Source organism: Lagenorhynchus albirostris, chromosome 2 (assembly GCF_949774975.1).
Source record: "Lagenorhynchus albirostris chromosome 2, mLagAlb1.1, whole genome shotgun sequence".
Taxonomy (NCBI): Eukaryota; Metazoa; Chordata; class Mammalia; order Artiodactyla; family Delphinidae; genus Lagenorhynchus; species Lagenorhynchus albirostris.
The window spans coordinates 82,957,567-82,985,392 of record NC_083096.1 but is presented as its reverse complement, the minus strand read 5'-3'; the positions used below and the strand labels follow the sequence as shown (position 1 = coordinate 82,985,392).

At 34.1% G+C, this 27,826-nt stretch overlaps 1 protein-coding gene across 4 annotated transcripts in view; it reads left to right on the top strand.

Moving 5' to 3' along the window:
• The window catches only part of MAN1A2 (mannosidase alpha class 1A member 2), a 165,824-nt gene that overhangs the window by 104,295 nt on the left and 33,703 nt on the right, over nt 1-27,826 (top strand). For 3 of the 4 annotated variants that reach the window (XM_060139225.1, XM_060139224.1, XM_060139227.1), the window contains exons 7-12: nt 379-502; nt 5,555-5,648; nt 13,053-13,168; nt 16,998-17,217; nt 22,700-22,872; nt 26,314-26,429. In XM_060139225.1, coding sequence (XP_059995208.1) covers nt 379-502; nt 5,555-5,648; nt 13,053-13,168; nt 16,998-17,217; nt 22,700-22,872; nt 26,314-26,429 — 843 coding nt within the window. The remainder of the gene's footprint in view (nt 1-378; nt 503-5,554; nt 5,649-13,052; nt 13,169-16,997; nt 17,218-22,699; nt 22,873-26,313; nt 26,430-27,826) is intronic. The other variant, XM_060139226.1, reaches the window with a different exon arrangement.

Here is a 27,826-nt window from a genome sequence, read left to right as displayed (position 1 = left end):
ATACAGAGCAGTAAGTGTACTTTGCTGTTTTGTTTAAAAAAGGAGGAAAATAAGAATATATATTTGGATTGCTTATATATGCATAGAAATTTCTGTACTTATACATAAGCTAATGAATGATTATATTTGGAGCCTGTAAGGGGAAGAGAGATGAGAATGGGGTGAAATATATTTAATGTATACTTTTCTACATTGTTTTGATTTTTAGAACATGTGGATATTCTATTAACGATAATTTAAAAATAATAAAATTTTAGATCTAAGTAATCTATTGTTTGAGATAATTTCTAAGAGATATGTTTAAAATTTATGTATTCATTAAAAAAATGTTTCATTTTTTTCTCAATCCTGTCTCCTTTTACCTTTTCTTTCATTCAGTGGAGTAGGGCGAAACTGGGGCTGGGCATCTGCAGGTAGCAGCATTCTTGCTGAATTTGGTACACTGCATATGGAGTTTGTCCACCTCAGCTACTTGACAGGAAACCCGATTTACTACAAAAAGGTTAGTTTCCTTGCCTTCTTTTCTTTGTTATAAAAGAATCCTTTAGGATTCTACCCCAAAGATTTGATTAAAGCTTAGGAAATGTTTGCCTTTTTAAAAATTATATAAAGAAATGTCCCTTCTATTTAGAACATATTTAAAATATTTACTGTTATTTGAGAAGATATAACCACTAGTAAGTTTTTTTAAAATTCCATTACTATCTCTATTTAGCATTGTGCTGAAGTTCCTAGTCAGCATGGCAAGATGAGACAAACAAAATGAACAAAAAGGTAAAGAATTGAAAAGGAAGAAAGAAAACAGTAACTTTTCACAGATTAGATGATTACCTAAAATATTAAGAATCTACATATAAATTATTAGAAATAAGAGCTTAATTTATATTTTGAATAAAAGGTCAATATAAATATTAAAAAGCAGTAGAATTTCTCTGTACCAGGTACAGCAGACAAGAAAGTATCATTTATAAAAACATATCTTACGTGGTAGGATAAAAGTATAAGTTTCCCACAAATAAATCTAACAAAAGATAAACAAAGTTCAAAACTATTAAGTGACATTAAAGATGACCTAAATAAATCGAGAGATCTATTACGTTCATGTATAGGAAAATAACACCATAAAAATTTCAGTCATCTCCAGATTGATCTATAGCATCAATTCAATGCCAATCAATTCCCCAATACCTTTTTTTTTTTTTTAATGGAACTTGACTATACACTTCTAGCATTTAAATAGAAGAGAAAACATTCAAAATATTCCTGAAGAAAAACATGTTGGGTGGGTTTGTATTACCCAGTTATCAACACTAACAGTATAGTGTTGGTGCATAGAGACGAGTAAGACTGATGAACAGAATAAATAGCCCTTAAACAGACCCACATATTTGTGGAAATGTTGTAACAACGATAGCATTGTAGATTATAACAATTCTAGGAGCATTAAAGGTTTAAATTTAAAAGACAAAATCTAATAAAGTTGAAAATACATATACTCTGTAACCCAGCAATTCCACTCTTTGGTATGTACATTTATATCATATACATAAAAACATTGGTTATATTAGCAATTTATATGATAAGATTTAATACAGCAGTGAAAATAAATTATGGTCACATTCATCAATCAAAAGGGTATAATACAACTTTCATAAAGTTTAAAGAAGCAGAGCTGAACAAAATATCGTTTAGGGATTCAAAAGTGATTTTAATAGAATCAGGATGATGATGAACATAAAATTCAGAGCTGTGATGATATCTAGGACAAGGGCAGTGGTATGTGAATGGGTAGCAGTAAACAGAACAGCAAAGGTTATGTAGTGTTGTGTTTCTTAAATTGAGATGTGAGTAGAATCTATATATATTCCTTTCTGTGTATGAAATATTTCATCAATTGAGAAGAATTTTCAGCTAAGATAGCAAAATGGAGCCAGATCACAGAATTTTCCATTTCCTGATTAAATTTAACAATAACAGTGAAAATAATAAAGACCAGCAAAAATTCATCAATTACAATGTAAGAAGGAAAGGCTGTAGCCTCATGTCATGGCAAAAAAAAAAAAAAAAAGCAAAAGATTTCTGCTATGATACTTAAGTCTGTTTCCCACCCTATCTTGAATCCTTACTGGGCAGAGAAAGAAAGTCAGCAAATTCCTGGTATTCCCTATTAATCTTACAGGGGAGACCAGTGCGTAGGGTGTCCAGTATATAATTCCCACAGCACGAGAGCGGTTCTCACCTTCCATCCTTCATGAGCACAGAGGCTTCAGGAAATGAGCTAGTACACTAGTACTCCAAATCTCAAAGTGTATCCAGAAGGGGAGAATATCCCCGCACACACACAGTAGGAAGGGATTTGAGGACAATTCAGCTATACTCTATCAAACCAAAGTTCAGGTCAGAGCTGACTCAGTTAAATGTGAGCAAGATGAAAAAGAAAGCATGGCAATTATACAGACATACTGCAGGAAGCAAAATCAGGGCAGTAAATAGCATGTAAAAGACTGATAAAGAACCCAGTTTGAAATTTTAAAGGTCTCTGTGAGCAATTCATACTATAATAGAGATTGAATTCAGTAAAATTAGAACTCAAAACCAAAATAAAACAGTAAAATACAAGAAAATTGTAGAGCTAAAGAAACAAATTGAGACCTTACATAATATATTTCTGTAAAATAAATAAATGAAAAATAACAAGTAACTTGTACATAGTTGAAAACTGAATTACTGACATGGAATAAAAGCAAGAGATAATCATAGTGAAAATAGGGAAAAACATAAAGAGATTAAAAAGATGATAAATTTGTAAAACAGAGATAATCTAACCTATAGTATTTCTTTTTTTTTTTTTTTAATTTTTGGCTGCGTTGGGTCTTCGTTGCTGTGTGTGGGCTTTCTCTAGTTGTGGCGAGCAGGGGCTACTCTTCGTTGCGGTGCATGGGCTTCTCATTGTGGTGGCATCCCTTGTTGTGGATCATGGGCTCTAGGTGCATGGGCTTCAGTAGTTGTGGTGCGTGGGCTCAGTAGTTGTAGCACACCGGCTCTAGAGTGCTCTAGTAGTTGTGGTGCATGGGCTTAGTTGCTCTGTGGCATGTGGGATCTTCCTGGGCCAGGGCTCGAACCCATGTCCCCTGCATTGGCAGGTGGATTCTTAACCACTGCACCACCAGGGAAGTCCTATATGGTATTTCTTAAGTGGAGGACCTAACCCATAGAACTCACCTAAGAGCAACAAAAAGGAGAAACAGAACTAAGAACTCCATTTTTAACAAAATTAGGAGATACTTAATACTGCATGTAACAAGATAGGAAGAAAGATTGGCATAAGCAATCAAGGTCACAGAGAGGTTTGGGTAACTGAGGAAAGGATATTGATGGCTACAGATTTCAAAAATGAAAAGCTAATAGAGGGGCTTCCCTGGTGGCGCAGTGGTTGAGAGTCCGCCTGCCGATGCAGGGGACACGGGTTCGTGCCCCAGTCCTGGAAGATCCCACATGCCACGGAGCGGCTGGGCCCGTGAGCCATGGCCGCTGAGCCTGCGTGTCCGGAGCCTGTGCTCCGCAACGGGAGAGGCCACAACAGTGAGAGGCCTGCATACCGCAAAAAAAAAAAAAAAAAAGCTAATAGAGCAGTTCTCTAGATTAAGTGGTACATCTTGAGGTACAAAACCAAATCCTCATTAGCAGCAATGAGAACAGGATCACAGACAGATGGTGGATGCTTCTTTGGACCCCACTAAATATGATGTGTTGAGAAGCTAGAAAAACAGAATTCAGTTAGGAATCTCACTGACAAGTTGTATTTGTGCCCATACACTTCGGTGAGGGAAGAGAACGAATGACAGATTCTCTATTATGCGTAGTGCTGCATTGCTAGTTTCAGTTGCCTGAGGAGAAGCAAAGGCTTAAAAAAGCACATTCACATTTGGACTCTACTTATCCTTTTATGTCAAAACTCATGTGAATTGCTGGTTCAGGAAAAATAGTAATGAGTAAGTCATCAAAAAAGAACATGTATAGAATTTATACAAAAATATTACCAGAAAAAAAAAGAAGGAAAAAATGTGAAAAATAAATGATGGCCAAAAAATGCTTATCAGAAAATAGCAATTGAAGACCTGGACCAAACATCACCATGAGAGAGAAGATAATGAAGCACTCATCTCTGTGAAACAAGAATATAAGATGTGATATCATTAATAAAGTGTAAGAAAAAATTAAGTTATCGTCAAAATGAAGGGCAAAATGGAAGCAATACAAAGAAAGCATTCAAAATACAGTAAGAGACTTAGAAGACAAAATTGAGACAGGCTAGTAAAAGTATGGAAATGAAAAGATAGATAAAAGGATTTAGAAAGGAAATAATAGATGTAGAAGAGAAGCAGAGAGGATTCAATGTATGCATTATTTTCAGGAGACAAAAGAACGCTAATTTTTTCGTCTTTCATAACATCATCCTGAACTGACTAAACCTGGTTCATGGAATTATTCAGATTGAGATTGTTGTACATAGAGTTGGTCTCAAACATGAAAGAACACAGGTAATAAACATCCCTGAGCCCATTCCTAAAACTGCATGATGACAGATTCCAGCTGAGTGAAAGATGATTGGGAACTTTGTGTTAAAAGGATTAATGTTATAATGCTCAAGTCCAAAAAATAGTGAAGTACATACAAGGTCCTGTGAAAAAGAAAATGTTTCCCCAAGTCATTTATGCCAATTAAGTTATCCTTCAGATGAGAAGATAACATTCTCAAATAAGAATATAAGAAATGGTATACCTTCGTGCTTTTTTTTTTTTTTAAGCACTTAAAAAATCCATCATCCAATCTAGAGATGAATCAAAACAAAGTCCCTGGGGAAGTCTCTAGCGTCTTAATATGTTTCATGATTTTTCCCCCCTTAACTTCAGGATGTCTTTTAGGAATTGGAAGTTTAGGAATTTTAGAAATATAGGGATATCTATTATGGGATCAATATTTAAAGTTCAGCAATTTAGTTTTATTTTATTTACTTTTTCATCTATTAACTTCAGAGTGGTTTCATACTTTTTTATTACAAATGTCCTATTATGATTATATTTCTATGAAATTATTTCTGATTTTATGTTTAGTTATGCATACATTGAATATGTCTGGAATGATGTTTATCACCGATGTTTCTGATGGCTATTTCTGGATAGTACAGTGTTGGAATTTAACTTGGTTTCCGTCTGTGCTCTTTTCTTTGTATTTTTATTTCTTGACTTTTAAATAATGCTCATATTTCATCGTATAAAAATAATGAGTCATTAGAAGCCTTTCCTTACCGTCTCTCTCTCTCTCTCTCTCTCTCTCTCTCTCTCTCTCTCTCTCTCTCTCTCTCTTTCTCTCTCTCTCTCTCACACACACACACACACACACACACACACACACACACACATACACACACAAGATTGGGGGTGGGATGACAGTGTAGGCTCTGAGTGAGGAGAAAAACAAAGCCCAGATTAATATAAAACCTTAATGATTTTATTTTCATTAATTGCATTCTTAATTTTATTTTGCTTATTAGGTCATGCACATTCGGAAACTACTTCAGAAAATGGATCGTCCAAATGGTCTTTATCCAAATTATTTGAATCCACGAACAGGTCGCTGGGGTCAGTGTAAGTATTTCTATTACAACTGATGCTTTGTTGAAAGATTGAAACTTGTGCTTGATGTATTGATAAATATACTACATGTAGTGTTAGAAACCTCAGTTAGTATATAACCCTGTGATCTGCTAGTGCTGTTACCTTTGGCAAGTTTCTAATCTCTCGTAGCTTCAGGTTTTCTACTTGTAAAATGGAAACATGAATTTCCCCTCTCACAGGAGTATTTTATTTCGTGTATGTGTAAGTACTTTGCTAAAATATAGTGTGGCATTTGCGCAGGGTTGTACTTTTAAGCCCTTATTTGTAAACTATATCTTCATGTAAATAAGAGCATTGCTTGATATAAGTATGTAGTAGCGGAATATGAAGAACAGTTGAGCATGTCAAATGACTAGAAAATGGGGTGATTGCTCTTAGACAGGCCATGTCTGGTCATTCATTTTAAAAGAAGGTATCAGTGTCTGTTATTCACCAGGCTCTTGAATGAGACTGGAGATAGGGAAAGAATATATAGGACTTGGTCTGAATTCAGGCAGCTCTCTGGCTAGCAGGCAGGGTAGGCAGACACACTTAGAAGTAGTTGAAATATAATGTGATAGATGTATTGATAGTAGAGGAATGCATCAATTATTAGGTGAGACTGGTAGAAGTGATTTCCTGTCTCAGGAGACAGTGTTTTGTTTGGGGAGGGGGTGATTTTCTTATTAGAGTTTTAGAATTGATCTTTGAAGGAATTGATTTTTTAAAAACAATAAATAATAAATGTTTTCTGTTCATGAAAAAAACAAGACACAAATGGACAATATACAGATGTTCATATTTAATCCTAAAAGTGGTGCTAATGAGGATGATACGTGGAGACAACGTAGTGTAACAGTACACTCTTTCTGTACAGACTGGTGCTACTTTACTAGAATGTACAAAAGACTGCCATCTGTAGTACCATATTTGTAGCATCTCCATAGACTGGTCATCAGAGACCTTTGTCCCTCTGTCTTCCCACTTCACCAAGTCCCTAATCAAATCAATGAAGCTTTTAAACAGAAGACACTGTTCTTTATCTATTAAATCTATAAAGGAAGTGGACACATCCCTGTATCCAGTGCTTCAAAAAGTATTAGGGCTTCCCTGGTGGCGCAGTGGTTGAGAATCTGCCTGCTAATGCAGGAGACACGGGTTCGAGCCCTGGTCTGGGAGGATCCCACATGCCGCGGAGCAACTAGGCCCATGAGCCACAACTACCGAGCCTGTGCGTCTGGAGCCTGTGCTCTGCAACAAGAGAGGCCACGATAGTGAGAGGCCCGCGCACGGCGATGAAGAGTGGCCCCCGCTTGCCACAACTAGAGAAAGCCCTCGCACAGAAACAAAGACCCAACACAGCAAAAATAAATTAATAAAATCCTACCCCCAATATCTTCTTAAAAAAAAAAGTATTAAAATTTGTATGACCTTTGAACTAGTGACTCATTTCTAAGCATTTATTCCAAAGAAATTTTCAGATATATATATGTATATATATATATATAGATAGATAGATATACACAAACGCACACACAAACACCCAGCACATATATATGTATATATAGAGAGGTAATTTACAATTTTGGAGTTATTTATAATAGGGATAATTTGGAAACATTCTAAAGCACTCCATAGAAAGTCCAATGGAACTTTCTGTGATGATGAAAATGTTCTATTTCTGTCCTGTCTAATATAGTAGTGGTTATTAGCATGTGGTTATTGAGCACTGGAAATGTTAGTATGGTTGTGGAACTGCATTTTAAATCTTATTTACTTTAAATTAATTTAAATTTAATTAGATATTTGTGACTACAGCCTACCACATTGGACAGTGCAGTTTTTAAACATCCTATGAAAGAAATTTGGTTAAATTATAATCCCTCCAGATCTGATATACAATATAGTCATTAAAAGTTATGTTATAGAATACTTGACATAGGTAAATATGAAATATCTAGAAAGATATTGAGAAAAAGAGAGAAAACAAATACCACAAGGATAGAAACCAAAGTGTTACCTGTGGTTTTTTACTGAATGTTTGTTTTTGTTTTGTTTACCTCTATTAATCTAAATTTGATAATGGACATGTATTACTTCTGAAGTAAGATTAAAAACATTTTTAAATAAGAAGATGCTATTTTCCACACCAAAATCTTAGAATACTGGAAAAAATAAATCACTGTTTGAGAATCGCCAGCCTTTGAAATGACCAGCAGTGTGTCACTGATGGCATCTTAATTATTAAAGTTATAACTCTTTCTCTTCATCATATGGTGTTGTGAAAACTAGATAGCCACATGAAAAAGAATGAAGTTGGGCCCTTACCTTTATTAGATACAAAACTTAACTCACAATGCACCCAAGACCCTAAATTTAAGGACCAAAACTATACAACTCTTAGAAGAGGGACAAATCTTCATGACCTTGGATTTGGGAGTGACTTCTTCAAAAGCATAGGCAACAATAGAAAAAATAGATCAATTGGATTTCATTAAAATTAGAAACTTTTGTGCATCAAAGGATATTGTCATGAGATTGAAAGACAACCCACAGAACAAGAGTTTATTTGCAAATAAATGAGAGTTAATATTTGCAAATCATATATCTGATAAGGGCTTAACATCCAGAATATATAAAGACCTTCTAAAACTCAACAGCAAAAAGACAGACACTCAATTAAAAAATGGGTAAAGGACTTGAATAGATATTTCTCCAAAGAAAATATTCAAATGGAAAATAAACACATGAAAAAAATGCTCAGCATCGTTAGTTATTAGGGGAATGCAATTAGAAGCATAATGAGATGTCACTTCACACCTACCAGGATGACTGTAATCAAAAGGACAGATAATGAGTGTTGGTGAGGATGTATGGATAAATTGGAACCCTCTCACACCGCTAGTGGGAATGTAAAATGGTGTAGCCACTGTGAAAAACAGTTTGGTGGTTTCACAATAAGTTGAACATAGAATTCCATATGATCTAGCAGTTCACCTCCTAGGTATCTACCCAAAAGATTTGAAAGCAAGGACTCCAACAGATACTTGTATGCCAGTGTTCACAACAACATTATTTGCAATACCCAAACGTAGAAGCAACCAAAGTGTCCAAGAGATGGATAAACAAAATGTGGTATATACATTCAGTGGAATATTATTTGGCTATAAAAAGGAATAAAGTTCTGGTACATGCTACAACATCGATGAACCTTGAAAATATTATGCTGAAATGAAAAACACCAGTTGCAAAAGGACAAATACTGTATAATTCCAGTTACATCAGATATCTAGAGTAGTCAAATTTACAGAGACAGAAAGTGGATTGGAGGTTACCAGGGGCTTGGGTGGGAGGAGAATGGAGAGTTATTGCTTAATAGGTACAGAGTTTCTATTTGGGGTGAAGAAAAGGTTTTGGAAATAATGACAATGTTTGTACCACATTATGAATGTAATTAATGCCACTGAATAGTACGCTTAAAAAATGGTAAAAATAGTAATGTTCATGTTATATGTATTTTACCACAATAAAAAATTGCAGTAAAAAACAATTCTTTCATTCATACTTGTTTTTTCACACAAAACAAATCCAGATGACTTCTTTAGAGTATGTTCACTCTCAGCATTTATTAATTTTGAGACTGTTATAAAAAGAGCTATTCACTGGTTGTTTTGACAAGAGGTCTTTAAACTTCTAGGGGAGCTATCCTGATATCCCTTTAGCAGCTGCAGTCCTTTTAAATTGTCCAATTTATTCCTTTTAGTATTTTTGTATATTTCGTATCAGTTTCTGAAGAGTGTATCAAATTCCATTATTATCTTTGAGCAGTATACATCTGTCATAACTATAAATAGTCTGCAAAACAAACAGTGAATTGAACTGAAATTTAACAATTCAGCTTTGGCTAACTGTATTATAATTAGAGTAATGATAATGTCTGTGACATGCACACAACAATCACAGAGAATAGTTATGGTAATTACCTTCAGGAAAAGTACTTGGCAACAGATATAAAAGAATATAGTAAGCAACCTAGATTTAAAGGCACATCATTAATATCTTTTTTTTTACTCTATTTTTTCACTAGTTTTCTAAGTACAACACTTAGCCTATGCCGTTTAATGACTTAAGTGAAGAAAATATAGGAAGTTTATCATTACTGATTAACTAAATTTTATACTACTGATTTAAAAACTGTGAAAGAAAAGCAAGAATGGGTATAATATTTGGAGTTAGAAGACTAATCCAGGCTTTCCTGCTTAATAATTTAGATAAGTTATTTAACCTCATGCCTTTGTTTCTTCATCTGTTCTAATTGTGCTTATTTTAATAAGACAGTTGTGTGGGTCATATTTATGAGATAATAAATATATTTGAAAATGCTTCATAAACTATAACACATGATACAAATATTTTTATTCTAGAATTTCTTGTAAGAACACTTTAAGAATTAACTTCTTAGAAACCTGCCGTTAACTTCATGACATGCTAAGACAGATAATATGAACCATTGGTATTTAGTAATACTTTATAATGTGTTATCAATTTCTGAATTTCAAAAGGACCTTGGAGTGACATGGTTCATCAGATTTGACATCTAGGCAGGCATGGTTCAGTGGTTCAAATAAGAAAGTCAGACTGCTGGGTGATAAATTCCGTAGTTAACCAAAGATTGCAGGCGTCTGCTGTGTATTCATTTATTAAGCATATAAACTTCCACTGGACCTAGAGTCTAGAAGAGCTGGAGAGAGCCTGTCAGGCAGGACTGAGACTACATCCTGTAACCTAAGTAACCTGTAACTAAATCTCTAATCCCTAGCAATAATTAACATATCTAAAAATCATTTCCCCTAAACCGTGATGCCAAAGACTTTTGCCTTTTCCATCTTTTTCTCGTTATTTCACCTACTTTAATTTTGTTATGTTTTCTTTTCCTGCTCATTTATTAATCCTTAGATCTACGACATATCCAGAAATATATGTTTGAGACCAAAGTTGAGACCAAATATATGTTTGAGACCATGCTCCTAAGTACCATTTGTGTCCTTTGATCATTTCATACATTCTCTCTGAGTAAACTCCATTATGGCTCAAATACACTTTTATAAATCCCAATTTTATAACTCCCAAAGTTATATCCCCAACTTATCTCTCTCTGGATTTCCACATGTTTGTTATATCCATTTAGCTATCCAGCCAGTCCCTCAAATTCAGCATGCCCAAGATTCAGACTCCTTCCACTTTAAGCCATTTCCCCCTCTAGTATTCCCAGTTTCAGTGAAGAGCACCACTGTTCACTCATTTGCCCCAGCAAGAAATCTAGACATCATCCATGATTTCTCTTTCTCCATTCTTTCAGTAAACACCTGATAGATATCAAACCAAAAGAGTGTGGTAGAGTCAAGAAAAATTAGATTATTTTAAAATGTTAATAATAAGAGGTAGTTTCAGTTGAAGGGTAGAAGTTGATAAACCAAGAGGGGGATTCCTGGAAAGGAAGCAGAAGTGGTTAGTGTCCAGAGCTAGATGGAGTGCATAGAGTAGAGAAGGAACATTTCTTCCTCTTTAACAGGCAAAGGGAATAGATAAATTGATAGATGGGGGTATAGGAAGTTGAAAGATACATTTTTGGGGTGAATGATCTGTATTTTTTATGTGAATTTGAAGGCTTGGTTGTCTGCTGAGAGTAAGGAAGAAGGTAGAGCTGTAGAGGCCTTTTGAAGAAGAGATTTCAAAAATCTGCTTTAGGGAATGGGAAAGAGCACTAATCAGGGGGTCATAGAAAAGTTGACAAGCAATGCTGAGGTTCTCATTGGCGGTTAAAATTGTGAATTTGGGGATAATAGTAGAGTAGACTGACAGGTGGGCCGATGTTTTACTGGTTGCATGCAATAGGTGAACAGTGGCACGAGGATCCTGAATGGTTGGACAAGAGGATCACCTGTTGCTTCCTTTCCTAACCAGCCTAGACTGCATAGGATCCAAAATAGTGTGAGAATACGCGAGCACGTTTAGTCTTCTGTGTTACCTGTCCTACAAATCCCAATACTTGTATCAGTGTAGCCATGTACCTTTTGCATTCATCTACAGAGTCAGCTGAGGATTGCTGATGAAAATCATCAGTAATACAGGGTAAAGTCACTATAAATTTATAATTTCCAATTCTAACTGGATCACCCCTCACAACTCTAACTTTGATCAGTTTACTTTCTTATTCTTTACTCTCCTTAAGTCTTATGTATAAACCTCCTGTCCATCCTCATCTCTCTTTTGACTGTTTCTTTATTTTCAATTTCCTGGGCAGTTTTAGTTTAGGTGTGTCTTTAGTAAAAAGTATTTATATAGATTAATAAAATAAAACTTAAAAAAATTCCTGTGTGAGAGTCTCAGTTTATTTTAAAAGATGAGTTTAATTTGATTTGTTGATGTTACTGATAGGTTTGGGCTGATTCCAAATATCCTTTTTATTTTGTTTACTTGCTTTTGTAAAAACAGTTTTATTAAGGTAAAATTGACATAAACTGTATATAATAAAGTATACAATTTGACAAGCTTTAAAGTAAGTATACACTTATGAAAACCATCACCACAATCAAAATAATTAACATATCACCCCAAAAGATTTCCTCATACCCCTTTATGATATTTTCCTCACTCCCTTTCTCACTCCTTCTTCGAGCAACCACTGATCTGCTTTCTATCATTACAGATAGGTTTGTTGTATTCTCTACAACTTTATATAAATGCAATCCTTTATATGTACTTTTAATTTTTGTCTGGCTTCTTTCACTCAGCAGTATTATTTTGAGATTCATCCATGTTGTGTATATCCGTAGTTCCAAGTACAGTTCCACTTTGTGGAATACCACAATTTGTTTATCCATTCACCTGTTGATGGACATCTGGGTTATTTTCACTTTGGGGCTGTTACAAATAAAGTGCTTTGAACATTCACACACAAGCCTTCGAGTGGACATGTGTTCTTCTTTCTCAGGAGTAAATATCCAAGAACGGGATGTTTGTATCGTATGGTAGGTGTGTATATTTATCTTTTTAAGAAACTGCCAAGTTGTTTTCCAAAGTGGATGTACCATTTTATATTCCCATCAATAGTGTTCTTCCACATAATCACCAATACGTGAAAAAGACTACTAAATATGTGAAATACCACATCCAGGACAAAAAGATATCCTAGAAAATTGGATACATATTTGAGGAGAGTGATTATGGTAAACTCCTACTGGACTAAATTTGAAGTATGTTGGAAATACGGCTGTCACTATAATGTTTAAATTATTGGTCTTAATATAGTCATTGTAATTAAAAAACATTATTTTTTATCCTCTGTCTTCTCTTTCTTCCACCTCCATCCTTCTCTTTTCTCTTTTGTTGCAGATCATACATCAGTTGGCGGGCTAGGAGACAGTTTTTATGAGTACTTACTAAAAGCATGGTTGATGTCAGATAAAACAGATCATGAGGCCAGAAAAATGTATGATGATGCTATTGAGGTAATTATTATCAGAACCTTTACCTAATTAACATATCGAATATATGATGTATTTGATAGAAATTGATGAGCATCTGTACATTTTATATACATTCCTTAGAGTTTGTTAGTATTTTAATAGTCATATATTAAGTTTTTCTTTATTGTGGCACTTTAAAGAAATTGTTGAGGAATTTAGTGTAACATATTTATGTATGAAAATTTATCTTAATTACTTGTAGCTATTTTCTACAGAGACTGGAAAAGCTAACTTCACATACTTTTCCATAAACATTCCTTTTTTGAAATAACCCATTAAACCTACATGTTGAGAACCTTATGGGTAAATAATAAGGACAAAACACTTTTATAGTACTTTTTACATGCCAGGAACTGTTCTGACCCCTGTTCTGACCCCTTTTACATATGTGAAATCATTTAATCTTCCCTACCATTTTGTACATGAGGACCTTAAGGTGCAGAGAGGTTAAGTAACTTGCTGAAGGTCGCATAGCTTAGTTAGTGATGGAGCCTGGAACTCGAGTCTAGATCCAAAGCCTATGCTCTTAACCACTATTCTGTATTGTTTTATATTTATGTAACCCCGTATCACAGTGTAAAAGTTTAAAATTGGAACAAGTTTCATTCTTGGAAACACTTATATGTGATACCTCCAAGTGGAAACTATGAAATAGAAAAGTGATTTAATTACTTTGTAAATTATTTGCTTTCTGATCTAGTATAAACCCCTATCCCTGTAATAATTTAATCACTTTTAAAAATTGTGTATTTTGTATGTAACACCATTTCTGACTCTAGTCAATCATCCATACTCAAAGTTACAGTTGTTTTGTATTTAAGTTAAACCAAGGATCTTATTACCCATTTATATCCTTACTTTTTGAGGAACTAATCTCTATAGTTGTTTATAAAAATGCACAGGAGTTGAACTAATATGTGGCATTATAGTGCTTCACCCATTGTAGGCATTCAATAAATGTTTCTTGAAGGAGTGTGTTGACTAAGAAATTGAACTAAATTGATGGGTAATCAGGAATCTCCACTTCAGTATGTGACTTCTAAAATTCTTTATGAAGACCTGTATTTTGAAAAGTTGTAGAATTTTATTCTGTTATTAAACTTTAAACCTAGAAATTTTTATGATGCAAGAAAAGTCATTATCTAGGAAGAATGTAATAATTTTAGAATTGCAATGTTGGAAACAGCCACCCTTAGTCATTCCCACTAGTCTGTGGGTTCCTTGAAGACAGACTAATTTGTTTATTATTGTCTAGTATGACCTGAAACAATAGGTATTCAGTAAGTATTTGATAAATGAATGACTGTATTTACTGTTTTTATTTTTGAGAAAGTGTGACATGTCATATACCACGTAATCATTTTTTCTTCATAGTTCGCTGCTTGTAATATTTTGAATCTAAAACCATTTTCTCTTGTTTTGCATAATGTTTCCTAAAGGAAAAAGAACATGATATTTGTCATTGCTTTTTAAAAAATTTATTTTTCTTATTATCTATTTTATACATATTAGTGTATATATATCAATCCCAATCTCCCAATTCATCCCACTCCCACCCCCCTGCCGCTTTCCCCCCTTGGTGTCCAAACGTTTGTTCTCTACATCTATGTCTCAATTTCTGCCTTGCAAACTGGTTCATCTGTACTGTCATTGCTTTTTAAATCATATATTTTGAAAAGCATGATACCTGTTTTGAAAGTTAATCTCATAAATTAAAATTATTTTCCATGAATCATCTGCTATATATGTGTCCTAAAAATCTTTCTATATTTGTATTCTGTGTCCTGTTTTTATTAGTTCTTAAGTCTAAAATGAGCACCTACTAAGTGTGTTTAAATAACCAGTTGGCTAACTTTCATTTTGAGACATGTATGCAGTTTTTGCGATGTTAATTATCTTCGATGACTGTTAATTCTGTTAGGAGACAGTATATACAAATTGTAAAATAAATGACATGTGGTATGCACAGAAGAGATAGGAATGATTATGAATTTTAAGATCCGTTCTAGTTTGAGATAAGTCATTTTTTAAATTTGTCTTTCTGAACTAATATATTTAAATTATTCCATCCTCATCTTACCTTCCTCTACACTTATGGCTACCCATATTCCTGGTTCCTACATCTTAGCATTCTTTTTAAAAATTATATAGTTATGGGTTTTATATTCTGATCAAGTTTATATTTAGTCTTTATTTAAAATAATGAAGAAAAATTATACCTTTTTAAAGGTCCCTTTGGAGCAAGAAATTAATGCCACTATTTATGAAGATTTGTTTAACAATTTTTAATAGAAGAGCAATAATATTACTCTTAACTGCCATTCAAAAATTTTTACATAAGTTGAACTCTTAGACATTTGTCTTAATTTTACTGAGAGAAGGGAGCCATACAAGAAATTTCAGGGGTCTGTAAGTGAATTGTTGGTAAAAAGTTTACCCACATGTTAGAAGTAGGGAGGTCCACAAAGACGAAAAACATTGTCCCTTTACTCAAAAAACTAATGTTTTCATTTGTGCTTCATAGTACTATGGTTAAAATAAAACAACAATAAACATTTATAATCCAATGGTAGTCCTTTATTATTTTACTTATCAGCTACCCCTTCTTCCTCTAACAGGTCAAATACAATTATCAAAGAGTACCATTTATTTATAAAATGACTTATTAATTGAACAATTGTTGAATGCATACTACACTTATAGGGTTTGTGGAGTGTAAGATGATGAATAAGGCATAGTCCTTGTGTTTCTGTAGAACAAACATTATTGTGATAAAGAACATAGAATAAATTTTTCAAAAGCTGATTGTTATTGAGCTTGTCAGAAAACAGCCCACAATAAAAATGTGAGTTGAGTCTTATTACTTTTTATTGTCAGAAAAGTATAGTATTTAATTATGTATAATAATTTCTACCAAAGAGAACTGAATTAATGCAATTCCTTACACTTGTACAAAGAAGTACCTCTAAAGGTAGAGAATTATTCTTTAGCCCCTCTCAGCAAAGTCTAAGAACATGGTCCAAAGTTCTTAAACTTTTTCATTTTTAAAATGAAATGTGATTGTTGGACTCTACTTCGTGTTATATTCAGGTTCAATGTAAAATATTTATCTTTCCATTCCCACTGCTTTAAGGAAAGTTGACATTTCAGAAGAAGTAAAATTGACATTGTCCCATGGCCTCTCTTAACCCTGGCACAGCATCCAAAACAAATGCCTAAGTCTGTGAAGTAAGGGACTAAGGAGTTAAGTTTGAACTTTCAACTGTTTTTCTAAGTTTTATAACATATAATGTATCTCACCTAATATGCCTTTTTAAAACACTTTGACAACATGTATAGTTACATGAAAAAGAAACCATTTTAACTGATTATCAAAATCACATTTTTCTGATTAACTTGGGTGTTTTCTTCCTATTCATTTTTTGTTGTTTGAAATAGAAAATAAACCGGTAGAGCCTCTGGGTTTTAACTTGTCATCCTGACCTCAGTTCACTGATTATTATGAATTTCATTTAGAGCAAGAAGAAAAACCCTGTAATATGGGTAGTGTTGTGTTGAAAGGTAATCTTGAGGCCAGTCTCCTGTCTCCCACCTTGTCTCATTATACTTGTGATTTGGATATTTGTTCAAGATGATGTGTAACTTGATTGCTCACTCCCAAACTTAATTATTGTAAATTAAGTCTTCCAGTTTGGGAAAGTTACAGCTTTGTAGAATTTCATATTACCAAGGTTTTGTGTGAGAAGGATGTAGTAAGTTTGAATACTAACACTTTTCCTCTAAAATTTTGAATATCTACTCTTTCTTACAGGCTATAGAAAAACATCTTATTAGGAAGTCTCGGGGAGGTCTTACCTTTATTGGAGAATGGAAGAACGGGCACTTGGAAAAGAAGATGGGGCATTTGGCCTGCTTTGCTGGGGGAATGTTTGTGCTAGGAGCAGATGGTTCTAGAATGGATCGAGCTGGACATTATTTAGAGCTAGGAGCGGAAATTGCACGTACATGTCATGAGTCATATGACAGAACTGGTAAGAATATTAATAATGCTAATTACTTAGTCTAAAATAATTTCTAAGATAAAAATATGTCCAGGAATTAGAAGGGAAATAAATAGGCAGTTTTTACTTCAAAATAATTTATTCTAACACAGTAAATTTTCTTAAAAACATGAATTTTAATTCTGAAAATAATGTTCCTGCATCTTTCTAAATTATTATTCTGAATTCTGTTTTTGTTAATAAAGATTTTGAAGAAGTTGTTTTAAAGACAATAGGTAGGGCTTTTAGGGATGTATGGGCTAATGTTGTTTATTTTAATATAGAAGAATCCATTTCATCCATTTATTTCAGCTTCTGTAAAATCAGTTGCTTAAAAGAATACAGAGTTGATTTAGGTTACACGCCTTGCCAATAAAGATATTAGTTACATTGAGTATGTATATAACTGTATGTTATATGTATAATTGGTATGTAGATAACTAGTAGTTTGTCTCTTGGTCAGTTCACCAATAATTTTAAGTTGTTTGTGCCTTTAAAAAGAACCTGTTATGTTGCTTTAGGCAAGTATGTGATATTTCTGGGCTTCAGTGTCCTTACCTAAAAAAATGAGATGATTCTCAGTTTTACAGGTGACAAAAATTGGTTCCTGGGGGCAAAAAATATCTTTAAATATAAAGCATACACACACACACACACACACACACACACACACACACACACAGAGTCATAGATAGATAAACAGTATATATTTGTTAATAATATTTCATGGAAGGAGAAGGCAATTAGGTTTAAATAAAAGCCTGGAGAATAGGGTTGAGAAACACTGGACTAGGTCTTCCAAGTTTTTCTCTGGCTTTAAAAATGTATTTTTAAATAATTGTTATTATTATTGTTATTTTATTTATTTATTTTTGGCTGTGTTGGGTCTTCGTTGCTGCGCTTGGGCTTAGTTGCTCCGCGGCATATGGGATCTTCCCGGACCAGAGCTTGAACCTGTGTCCCCTGCATTGGCAGGCGGATTCTTAACCACTGCTCCACCAGGGAGATCCCAAAAATGTATGTTTCTGTATGAAATAATGGAAAATGAGTTCCCTGAAAAACTAAAAACTAGGAATTTCTGATTGTGATTTCAGAAGTTGAATTGTTGTTTTAGTTAAATAACTGAATTTATGTTTTAGGGTTAATTTATCATCAGGTACCATGAGACAAATATGTTTGGCTTAAAATTTATCCTAGTTCATAAATCTGTCAAGTTATTTTTATATAATAAAGAATTGAATTTGTGGTGAAATTGACCCTTCAGCTCTCTCAGTAACCAAATCAAAGATTCCATTTCGTGACAAAATATAACTAAGTCAAAGGGACATTGAAGCAGATGTTATTTTGTGGTGGTTTAAGTTAGTATATAATACATCTAAAGTCTGTTATCTGAGTTACAAATAGAAGTTAAAATACATTGTCATGATGTCGGTATAGAATATCAAATATATACTTAAAGCTGAAATTAGTAAAACATTGAGGACCAGAGTGGATATTAAGTGTTTGTACTAGGACCCATGATAATAAGACTTGTTGTTATGCAGCTTTTGACCACAAATCAAATACTAGATCTAAAATAGTAGCATTTCATGCAACAGATGTATTAAAATATGGTATATTATGGTTATTATATTAATCATTCACTCCATTAAACATGGAGCACATATTATGTGCCAGGCGTTAATGCTGGATTCTTACAGGTTGAAGTGTGAACAAGATATCTTCCCTGCCTTTGAGAAATTCATAGAATACCAGAGTTACGAAAGGATGCCCTATATTTCTGACTTTCACATTTCATACTGATATGAAACACTGATATTATGAAAAGAACATGTGAACTAGGATGCAAAAAGCCCCTGTTTCACTATTTATTATCTATGAGCTTTAGGCAAATCATTTAGCCTTCCTAAAGCCTCAGTTGCTCCATCTGCAAAAAGTTGGGGTAATAATACCTACGCTGTCTTCCTCAGAATGTTGTGAGTACAAATGAAAAATTTTAAAATGCAGTCTCTGGTTGTTGCCGTCATGCTTGTTCTGACATCATTTTCACATTGCCAGTCAATGAACCTGTGACCCTCTTTGCCATCGTATGCCCCAAAAGATTACTATTTGGTTTGTATCCTATATTTTCACATCTTTCACTGTTTTTACTTATCTTTAATCTCACCTTAGATCCTTTAATTAAGAAGTACAATTCTAGTTTTGCTTACTTCCTACCATTACATCTTCTGCTGTATTTTCTTATAGCTAGGCTATAATTTTTGGCAACCTTGTTTAAAAATATATTCACTTCTTAGCAGTTATTTGGGCTAAATTCATACAATAATTACTGCCTTGGGATTGTACTTCAGTTTGTTGGAATTATAATTAACATTATTTCAAAATCTGGTATTCTTCATATATTCCACTTACTGATAAACATGGCCTGCTGCTTAATACTTAGCTGGGTTTGTAGGAAATGTTGCTGAATCTTTTCATGAGACTGAGCAGTAACTTACTGGTAGTTAAACATTATTATCTCTACATGGGAAGCTAGTTTGATACATTGTTTTAGTTTATTCTGAGGTAAAATGCAAAATTAATGCCAAACCAGATCTTAGACTTCCAAAATATAGTACCTTCTTGATCTGGGTTTCTAGATTAAAAAAAAAAATTGCTGAACATCATTAAAATAATGATTATTATATAACTTAATTTATTTCATATTGAAATTGGATAACACCTTTCTTAGACTATGTGCTATCGCATTTTGGGGGGAAATTTAATCTCTTTAGATACATATAACATGTCCAATGGACAAAACATCCATTAAACATGGAGTAATGGACATATTTTAAGAGTTTCTACAACTATTTTTTCCTTAAGAGAAGTTAATAGGAGGGAAGGATACAGGAAAATAGTTTAAGTTCTTCCCTTACTATTAGCCCATTCAAACTGTATTCAGATTGCCTGTCCCAGATATTCTTCATGCTTTTTAGCTTTTGTTGAATTTCTTTTGTTGACTTGAGTGTACTTATTTTTCCATCTCTACAGATTCTGCCTGTCTTGGAGGACTCATGAATATTTTTTTTCCCATGACTTTACGGACTAATCTGTACCTTCTTTAAAATTATCTTTTATTTTCTTACAACTGACTTTTAGCACATTTGATATTTTACTTCAATTGTTTTCTTCGTGCATGTCTCTTTCCTTTACCTACATTATATGATTTTTGCATCCTCTAGAGTTCTTTTTACCTAGACACTAAATTATTTATGATTTTGACTCAATTTTTACTTGTTGGATTAGTTATTTTCCTTTTAGAAATGATATATCAAATATAAGTGGGAAATTTAAGACAGGGAGTAGAAATTAAGTGCAAGGTAGAATGTTATGAAATTATTTTTTTATAGCATTGCATAGACAAAAGAGCACCTAAGAAATAATGCCCTCAGAAACATGAAAGCAATGATTTGACAAAAATAATGGATGTGGTATGTAATATATTACATATCACATACCAATGGTATGTGGTATGTATATGTTACATGCCGCATACCAATGGATGTGGCTTGTATGGTTTTTACTCACCAGCTCCTCACAGAACAAATATGTTATCTTTCTGGTGTGTTTTATTTGTGAAGTTATGAATGACTGATCAGTGAAATAAAATTTTTAGTAAGAAGTCTAAAATATTAGTTCCATGCAGCCAATTTCTACTTCAATTCAGGTGATAATATCATTATAATTACAGAAGTTATTATCTAATTTAAAGTTAGCCTTAAGAGTATCATTTGAAAACTCTGTATGATCAATTAACACTCATAGTCTTTGAGAAAAGAAAAACAAGAAATCCAGACAAAATGACTTATCTTACTATTTATTGGATTACCATCATCTCAGTGCTTATGATGTTTGACTTTTATTATTTTAAAAACATTTATTAAATGACAAATAATATTTGATTGTATGCCAGACCTTGTCAATAAGCTGAGTAGAAGTTTTCTTACAAAACATTGATAATTTCTTAGTTAGTCCTAACCTCAAATCCCATTGAGGAGGTGGTCAGAGCTGTATGAGCACACATAAAGTTTAGCATGTAATTTCAGAGGCTTCTTTGGCACACATTAATCTCCCTCTTCCAAAGCCTACCGTAGAGTTCATGATCCTCAGGTTAAAAACCCCTGCTTAAGTTCTGCTTTAGTTCTCCAAGACTTAGCAGTAAACAAACTGTGAGTATTAACTCTTCTGGATCACACGCCTTGCTTTTAATAGAGCTATCTACCATCACTATAGAGTTTCTGATTTTGTGTTTTTTCTTGGGGTTGGGGAGTGGTACGAAATGCTTTATTTTCACCTCCTTTGAATTGTGATTATTTGGAGTTTATGGCATCACCCTTGTAATGCTAAAATTTGGCTGCTGCAACACATGTCATGCCAACAACTATGGCATGATTTTGTTTATGGTATAGTTCTTACTCTCCCTTTTCTGAGAAAATATAAAGATGTCCAGCATTTCTTGAAAGAGGCAAGAGACTTTGAAACTGTTTGCCACTGGTACAAACTAGTAAAAAGAAAGAAAGATGGCAGCTGAGAGTGGTAATTGTGTGTGACTCCAGCACCCCAGTGGAGGATGGTTTTATATTGCCAGGTTTAGGGTGCTGGGTGTGATTAGAAAGAGGTTCTTAAAAAGCCTTTCATGTAGTGCTGTGTTCCAGCCTGAATGGAAGTCATATCATTTAAGGAGTATTATGTAATGTTGAAATATATGTGTTATGGCCACGTTTAAAAAAAATTTTTATTTTTATTTAGCTATAGTTGATATACAATATTGTGTTAGTTTCAGGTGTTTATTCAAACTGATAAATAGGCAATTTACTGATGAAATTCTTAGTGGTTGGCGTTTTGAACCTCTTCCTAGCTGTATATACAGAAGCTATAGGCAAAGAGAGATGATTTTTAAAACTGGGTTAAGTTTTAAAAATGTATTGTTTCTTACTGTGGTATGCTTTAAAAGGTTAGGGACTAACTAAATCTAATTCAAAATCTGAGCTCTAAAATGTTTTCTTACATGTATGTGTTATATTAAAAGGACTTTTAAATTGTCTTGACTTTTAAAAAAATTATTGTGCACAATACGGTTACCTGTCTCATTTGATTTTGGACCAAAACAGAATTTGTAATGTGTTTATGTCTAGCTTGGCATTTGTTTCCAAAGGATTACTAGACTTTTGTCAGTTTAGTTAGATATAGCAGTATGTTGATGTACATTATTTACGAGAAATATTTCACGTTAGAATAATAGGAATATTTATAAGAAAATCAAATGCGGATCTTTTAAAATCACTGATTTTGCAAAACAGCAACAATAAAAATAAGACAAACAACAAAACAACTTTACTTCATGCTGCATTCTTTCAGGGGGAGGAAAAAACTCTGGCAAACAAACACAAATGGTTTATTCTGTTCATTTATTTCTTTTGTCATGTTACAGCATTAAAGCTAGGTCCTGAATCATTCAAGTTTGATGGTGCAGTAGAGGCTGTGGCAGTTCGGCAGGCTGAAAAGTATTACATCCTACGTCCAGAAGTAATTGAAACCTATTGGTACCTGTGGCGATTCACTCACGATCCAAGATATAGGGAGTGGGGCTGGGAAGCAGCACTGGTAAATAAGCCGATATTTCATTTAATGTGCAAGAGTGTTCAATTAAGCCTCCTGTAGTGCCATGTATCCTCATCCGTGTTACCTCATGTTCAGTAACTATAGGGCTACTTTCATTTTTTTTTTTGTTGGAAAAACTATTAGTTTGTTTCTTAAGCAGTAGAAGTAAACCTTAAAATCCAGTTTAGTTTTCTGTTAGAACTATTTTCCTCCTAGTATTCACTCATTATTCTTACTGAATAACTAAAGGAATCATTTAAATGGCAGTTTTTCACTATGATTATAAAATTTCTATACTTGCCTATTAATGCTTAACCTCTGGGGGAAAAATAAAATCATTGTGAAATTGCCCAGATTCACAGCCTGGGTAGATTAACCCCCATTCACTTCAGCTTGTGTTCAGAGTAATTCCTTAGTGGCACCATAAGAAGGACTAGTGAATTGTTAAAAATTTTCTACATTGAAAGACAAAAAAACCCCAACACACCCTCTCTCTCTCTTTCCCTCTCTCTCTCTCTCTCTCTCTCTCTCTATATATATATATATATATATACACACACACACGTGTGTGTGTGTGTATTTGTAATGAGGAATTTTTAATGGTTAGTAAAGTAAGCAAATTGTTTACTCATAAAATGCTAGCCTTTCAGAGAATTCCATTGTCATCAGTACCTGGGAGGAAGAGAAATCATTAGAGTTTTCATGAAAGTATAGCTTATCACTGGGAGTGAGGAGGTGTTTTATTCTCTAAGACATACTAATTATGATAAATAGTACTAATTATGATGGATATTCATATTCAAATTGTTTAGCTTAAACTTGCAATCTAGATAGAATGAGGACATTCTAGGTGAGGTAAGTAGTGTTAGTAAATTGCTCAGACAAGAATGTGCATGATGTGTTTTAGGGCAGAATGTAGACCAATTTATGTAAAAAGGTTTCACAGGGGCAACTCCAGAGAGAGAAGTTTGGAGCCATTATGTAGATGGTCTTACATGCCAGATCAAGGCATGAATACTTTACTCAGTGCTTCAGGAATAACACACACATACTTAGTTTTCTCAATTACTATATAAGTGTTTCTTATTTGGCACGTGGGGATTAAAAGTCCTTTGCCTGTCTAAAAAGCCCCTCAGGTCTTCTTTTTCTTCACCATCTCCTACCCACCAGAGCTCCCTGACTTTAAGAATCCGTTATGGGACTACTAAAGGTTTTTGAAAGGGGAAGGAACTACTGAAGACTTTTTAGTGGGGAGTAACAAAACAAAAGGATCTGATTATAATCTGCAAATTGGTGGGTTTTGGAGACCACTGCGATAATCTAGGAATAATGTGATAAAGACGAACTAAGGGGAGGACACTTATGTGTTGTCATTCAGACATAGTTGGTCCTTATGGAGTTTAACAATAAGAGAATATTAATGGAAACAAGGCAGTTATGAATACAGAGCAAGAACAGATGAAGCATTTATTGTTGCTGCTTTTCTCTGACTACCTGTGTCCAAAATTGGAAACACAGCTGCTAGTGAAACTCTCTGTGCAGGAGGATCCTGCTGCAGTTGAGAGATAGACAAAATGTTGGCACAGTGGTTTGGGAATAAGACACACACACATACAGACACACACTTCTGTTGTGTAGCAATGGCTTTTACTAACGCTTACATATATCAAGCAATATTTTATATAGGGGAAATAGGTAAAGTAATCCTGCAATGAATATGACTTGAAAGTCCACTAATATTTAATGCTTCTTATTTAGAGGAATATGGGAGATGTATCTGAATCATGTGGGGCAGGGAGGTGAGGGATGGTAGCAGAAATGCATCTTTTCATTGAGAAACACTAAAGGATAATTTATCCTTTTCCTAAGCTTCTTTTTTTTCCTGTGCGCCTTCTTAAAGGTTTGACAAGCTCAAACTTTAACCCATATCTGTCCATATTTGAATTACAGAGTTAAAATTTTGCTTCTGTAGCCTCTATGGACACACACAAACTCTGAAGAACAAGAACTGAAATAATTATACTTAAAATTCAAGTTTCAAAAGTATGACATGATGAGAAGGGGGTGCAGTGTGGAGACAAAAGAGAAGAACTCACATCTTAAATAGAATTTTCCTTCTTGCCCACCACTGGCTCCCATGTTGGTTTTAAAGAAAGAAAAGGGAAGGCAAGCTGGAATAGAATAGTGGTATCTCATGTCTTCTGTAGCTTTAACTATTCCAATTTACATCTTCAAATTTCCAAACTTGAATATGTTATGCATGAAAACGTACCTTTAAGAAATGTCTCTAAATGGCTTAAAGATTAGTCATGCCTCCCTGATACTTTCACAGTATCCTTAAACTGCTCCGATGTTCTGCAGTGGTAAAGATGCATGATCATTGTGAAGAATATGTGTTTAAAAACGTATTCATGTAAATTGATACAGGCAGTGTGGAGAACAGTAAGGAGGTACCTTAAAAAACTAAAAATAGAACTACCATATGACCCAGCAATCCCACTACTGAGCATATACCCTGAGAAAACCATAATTCAAAAGGAGACATGTACCACAATGTTCATCACAGCACTGTTTACAATAGCCAGGACATGGAAGCAACCTAAGTGTCCATTGACAGATGAATGGATAAAGAAGATGTGGCACATATATACAATGGAATATTACTCAGCCATAAAAAGAAACGAAATTGAGTTTTTTGTAGTAAGGTGGATGGACCTAGAGTCTGTCACGCAGAGTGAAGTAAGTCAGAAAGAGAAAAACAAATACTGTATGCTAACACATATATATGGAATCTAAAAAAAAAAAAAAGTTTCTGAAGAACCTAAGGGCAGGACAGGAATAAAGACACAGACATAGAGAATGGACTTGAGGATACGGGGAGGGGGATGGGTAAGCTGGGACGAAGTGAGAGAGTGGCATGGACATATATACACTACCAAATGTAAAATAGATAGTTGGGGGAAGCAGCCACATAGCACAGGGAGATCAGCTCCATGCTTTGTGACCACCTAGAGGGGTGGGATAGGGAGGGTGGAGGGAGATGCAAGAGGGAGGGGATATGGGATGTAGGTATACATATAGCTGGTTCACTTTGTTATAAAGCAGAAACTAACACACCATTGTAAAGCAACTCCAATAAAGATGTAAAAAATAAAAATGTTTAAAATACTTAGAGAAAAGTACCAACCCTTTGGTAAGGAGACTTTATAAACCAAGCTGTAATCAAAATGGAACTATATAAAAATTAACAATTTGATTAAATAACACTTTTAGTGTTAATTAGCTTTTCATTAGAAAGGAGGAAGACCAGACAAGTAAAATCTTATTCTGAAACTGTCAAATTCTCATAGAGATCTCTGTAAACTTCTGACTGTGGTTCCTTAACTTGTCCTTCCAAGTTTGAAACTCTATGGAATTGACTCTTTTGTCTCATCTCTTTTACAGGCTATTGAAAAGTATTGCCGAGTCACTGGTGGATTTTCTGGCGTGAAGGATGTATATTCCTCTACTCCTACACATGATGATGTACAGCAGAGCTTCTTTCTTGCTGAAACATTAAAGTAAGTAGATGCCTTAAAAAAATTTTTTTAATTGTAGGCGGGTTTTGCTCTGTGGTCACTACATGATGAATTATGACTATGTGATGTTACACTATATTTTATTACAAAAATCTTTCTATGTAATTGTGTCTTCAATTTTTAGCTACATCTCATGAAGGCATTTTATCAAATAAGAGTACCTTTATTTTGTATTTAGCTCTTTACTATGCATTAGAATCACCTAGAAGACTTCGTAAAATACAGATTACCGGGCCATGCCCAGTTTCTGATTCAGTAGGTCTAGGGTGGACCCTAAGAATTTACATTCTGACAAACTCCCAAGTGGTACGGATGATGCTGGTCCTGGGATCACACCTCAACTCCCTGTTCTAGCTAATGAAATCTGTTAGGAACAATCATAAGAGTTTTGATGGTTACTAGAGGGTGTATGACCATAGCCACCCATCCTCCCAATGAGGTTTCCTGTAAAGAAATCTGTATAAAGGGAATAATTGAAAAGAAAAAAGACAGCTTTATTATTTGGGCTTATAGTCAGAATCCCAGGCAGAATTACACAAACTTTTCTGGAAGAAGGAGGAGACCTTAAATATGTCTACTTCCCAAAACCCCTGCAAAGTAAGGTCCTTAATACCTTCTTTTAAATTTCACATTTCTATTTCCAGTCAGTCTCTACTTGAATACCTCATAAACTGTCACTACATTTGTCCCAAAAAATATTATTTCCAGACATTGTTCAGGTTATTTGAGGATATATCAGTAGGCAAAAGGGAAAAAAATTCTCAGTCTCTTGGACTTTACATTCTAGTATACTTCTAGCTTACATTCTGGTGTATTATGGTTTAAATGTACATGTCTCAAACTACGTTTCTTACCCTAAATGGCAATCTTACTCCAATTTTTCTTTTATTATCCCTCACATTTTTATTTTCCTATCTTCTCAGCTTGTACGTTATGGTTATTTCTTTTTTTCTCATTCTAATATATCACTTTCTTGTTATATCATTTCTTTATTTTGCCCCCTCGTTTCCATATCTGTAGTTGACCCTAGACCAAACCCTTATTTTGCTGAGATGGTTTAGTCAGTTCCCTCCCTCCAGTCATTTCTTGTATTTGTTTATCCTGTGTCATTAGGCTTGAGACTGTACGAGATAGTTGAAAGAGCACTGGACTGGAAGATAAAACTGCAGGAGCTTTAGTTATACACTTGCTACAACCTAGCTGAAGGAACATGTCAAAATAAAACTTCCTTGCTTTCAGTTTTCATAGTTGTCAGCTGTGGAATTTGACCCAAATTATGTAAGATCTCTCTCTCCTTTAAAATTTTTTTTACTGTTTTTTAAGCCCAGAAAAATCGTAAGAATAGTACAATGGTTGTATCTTTCACCTAGAGTTACCTT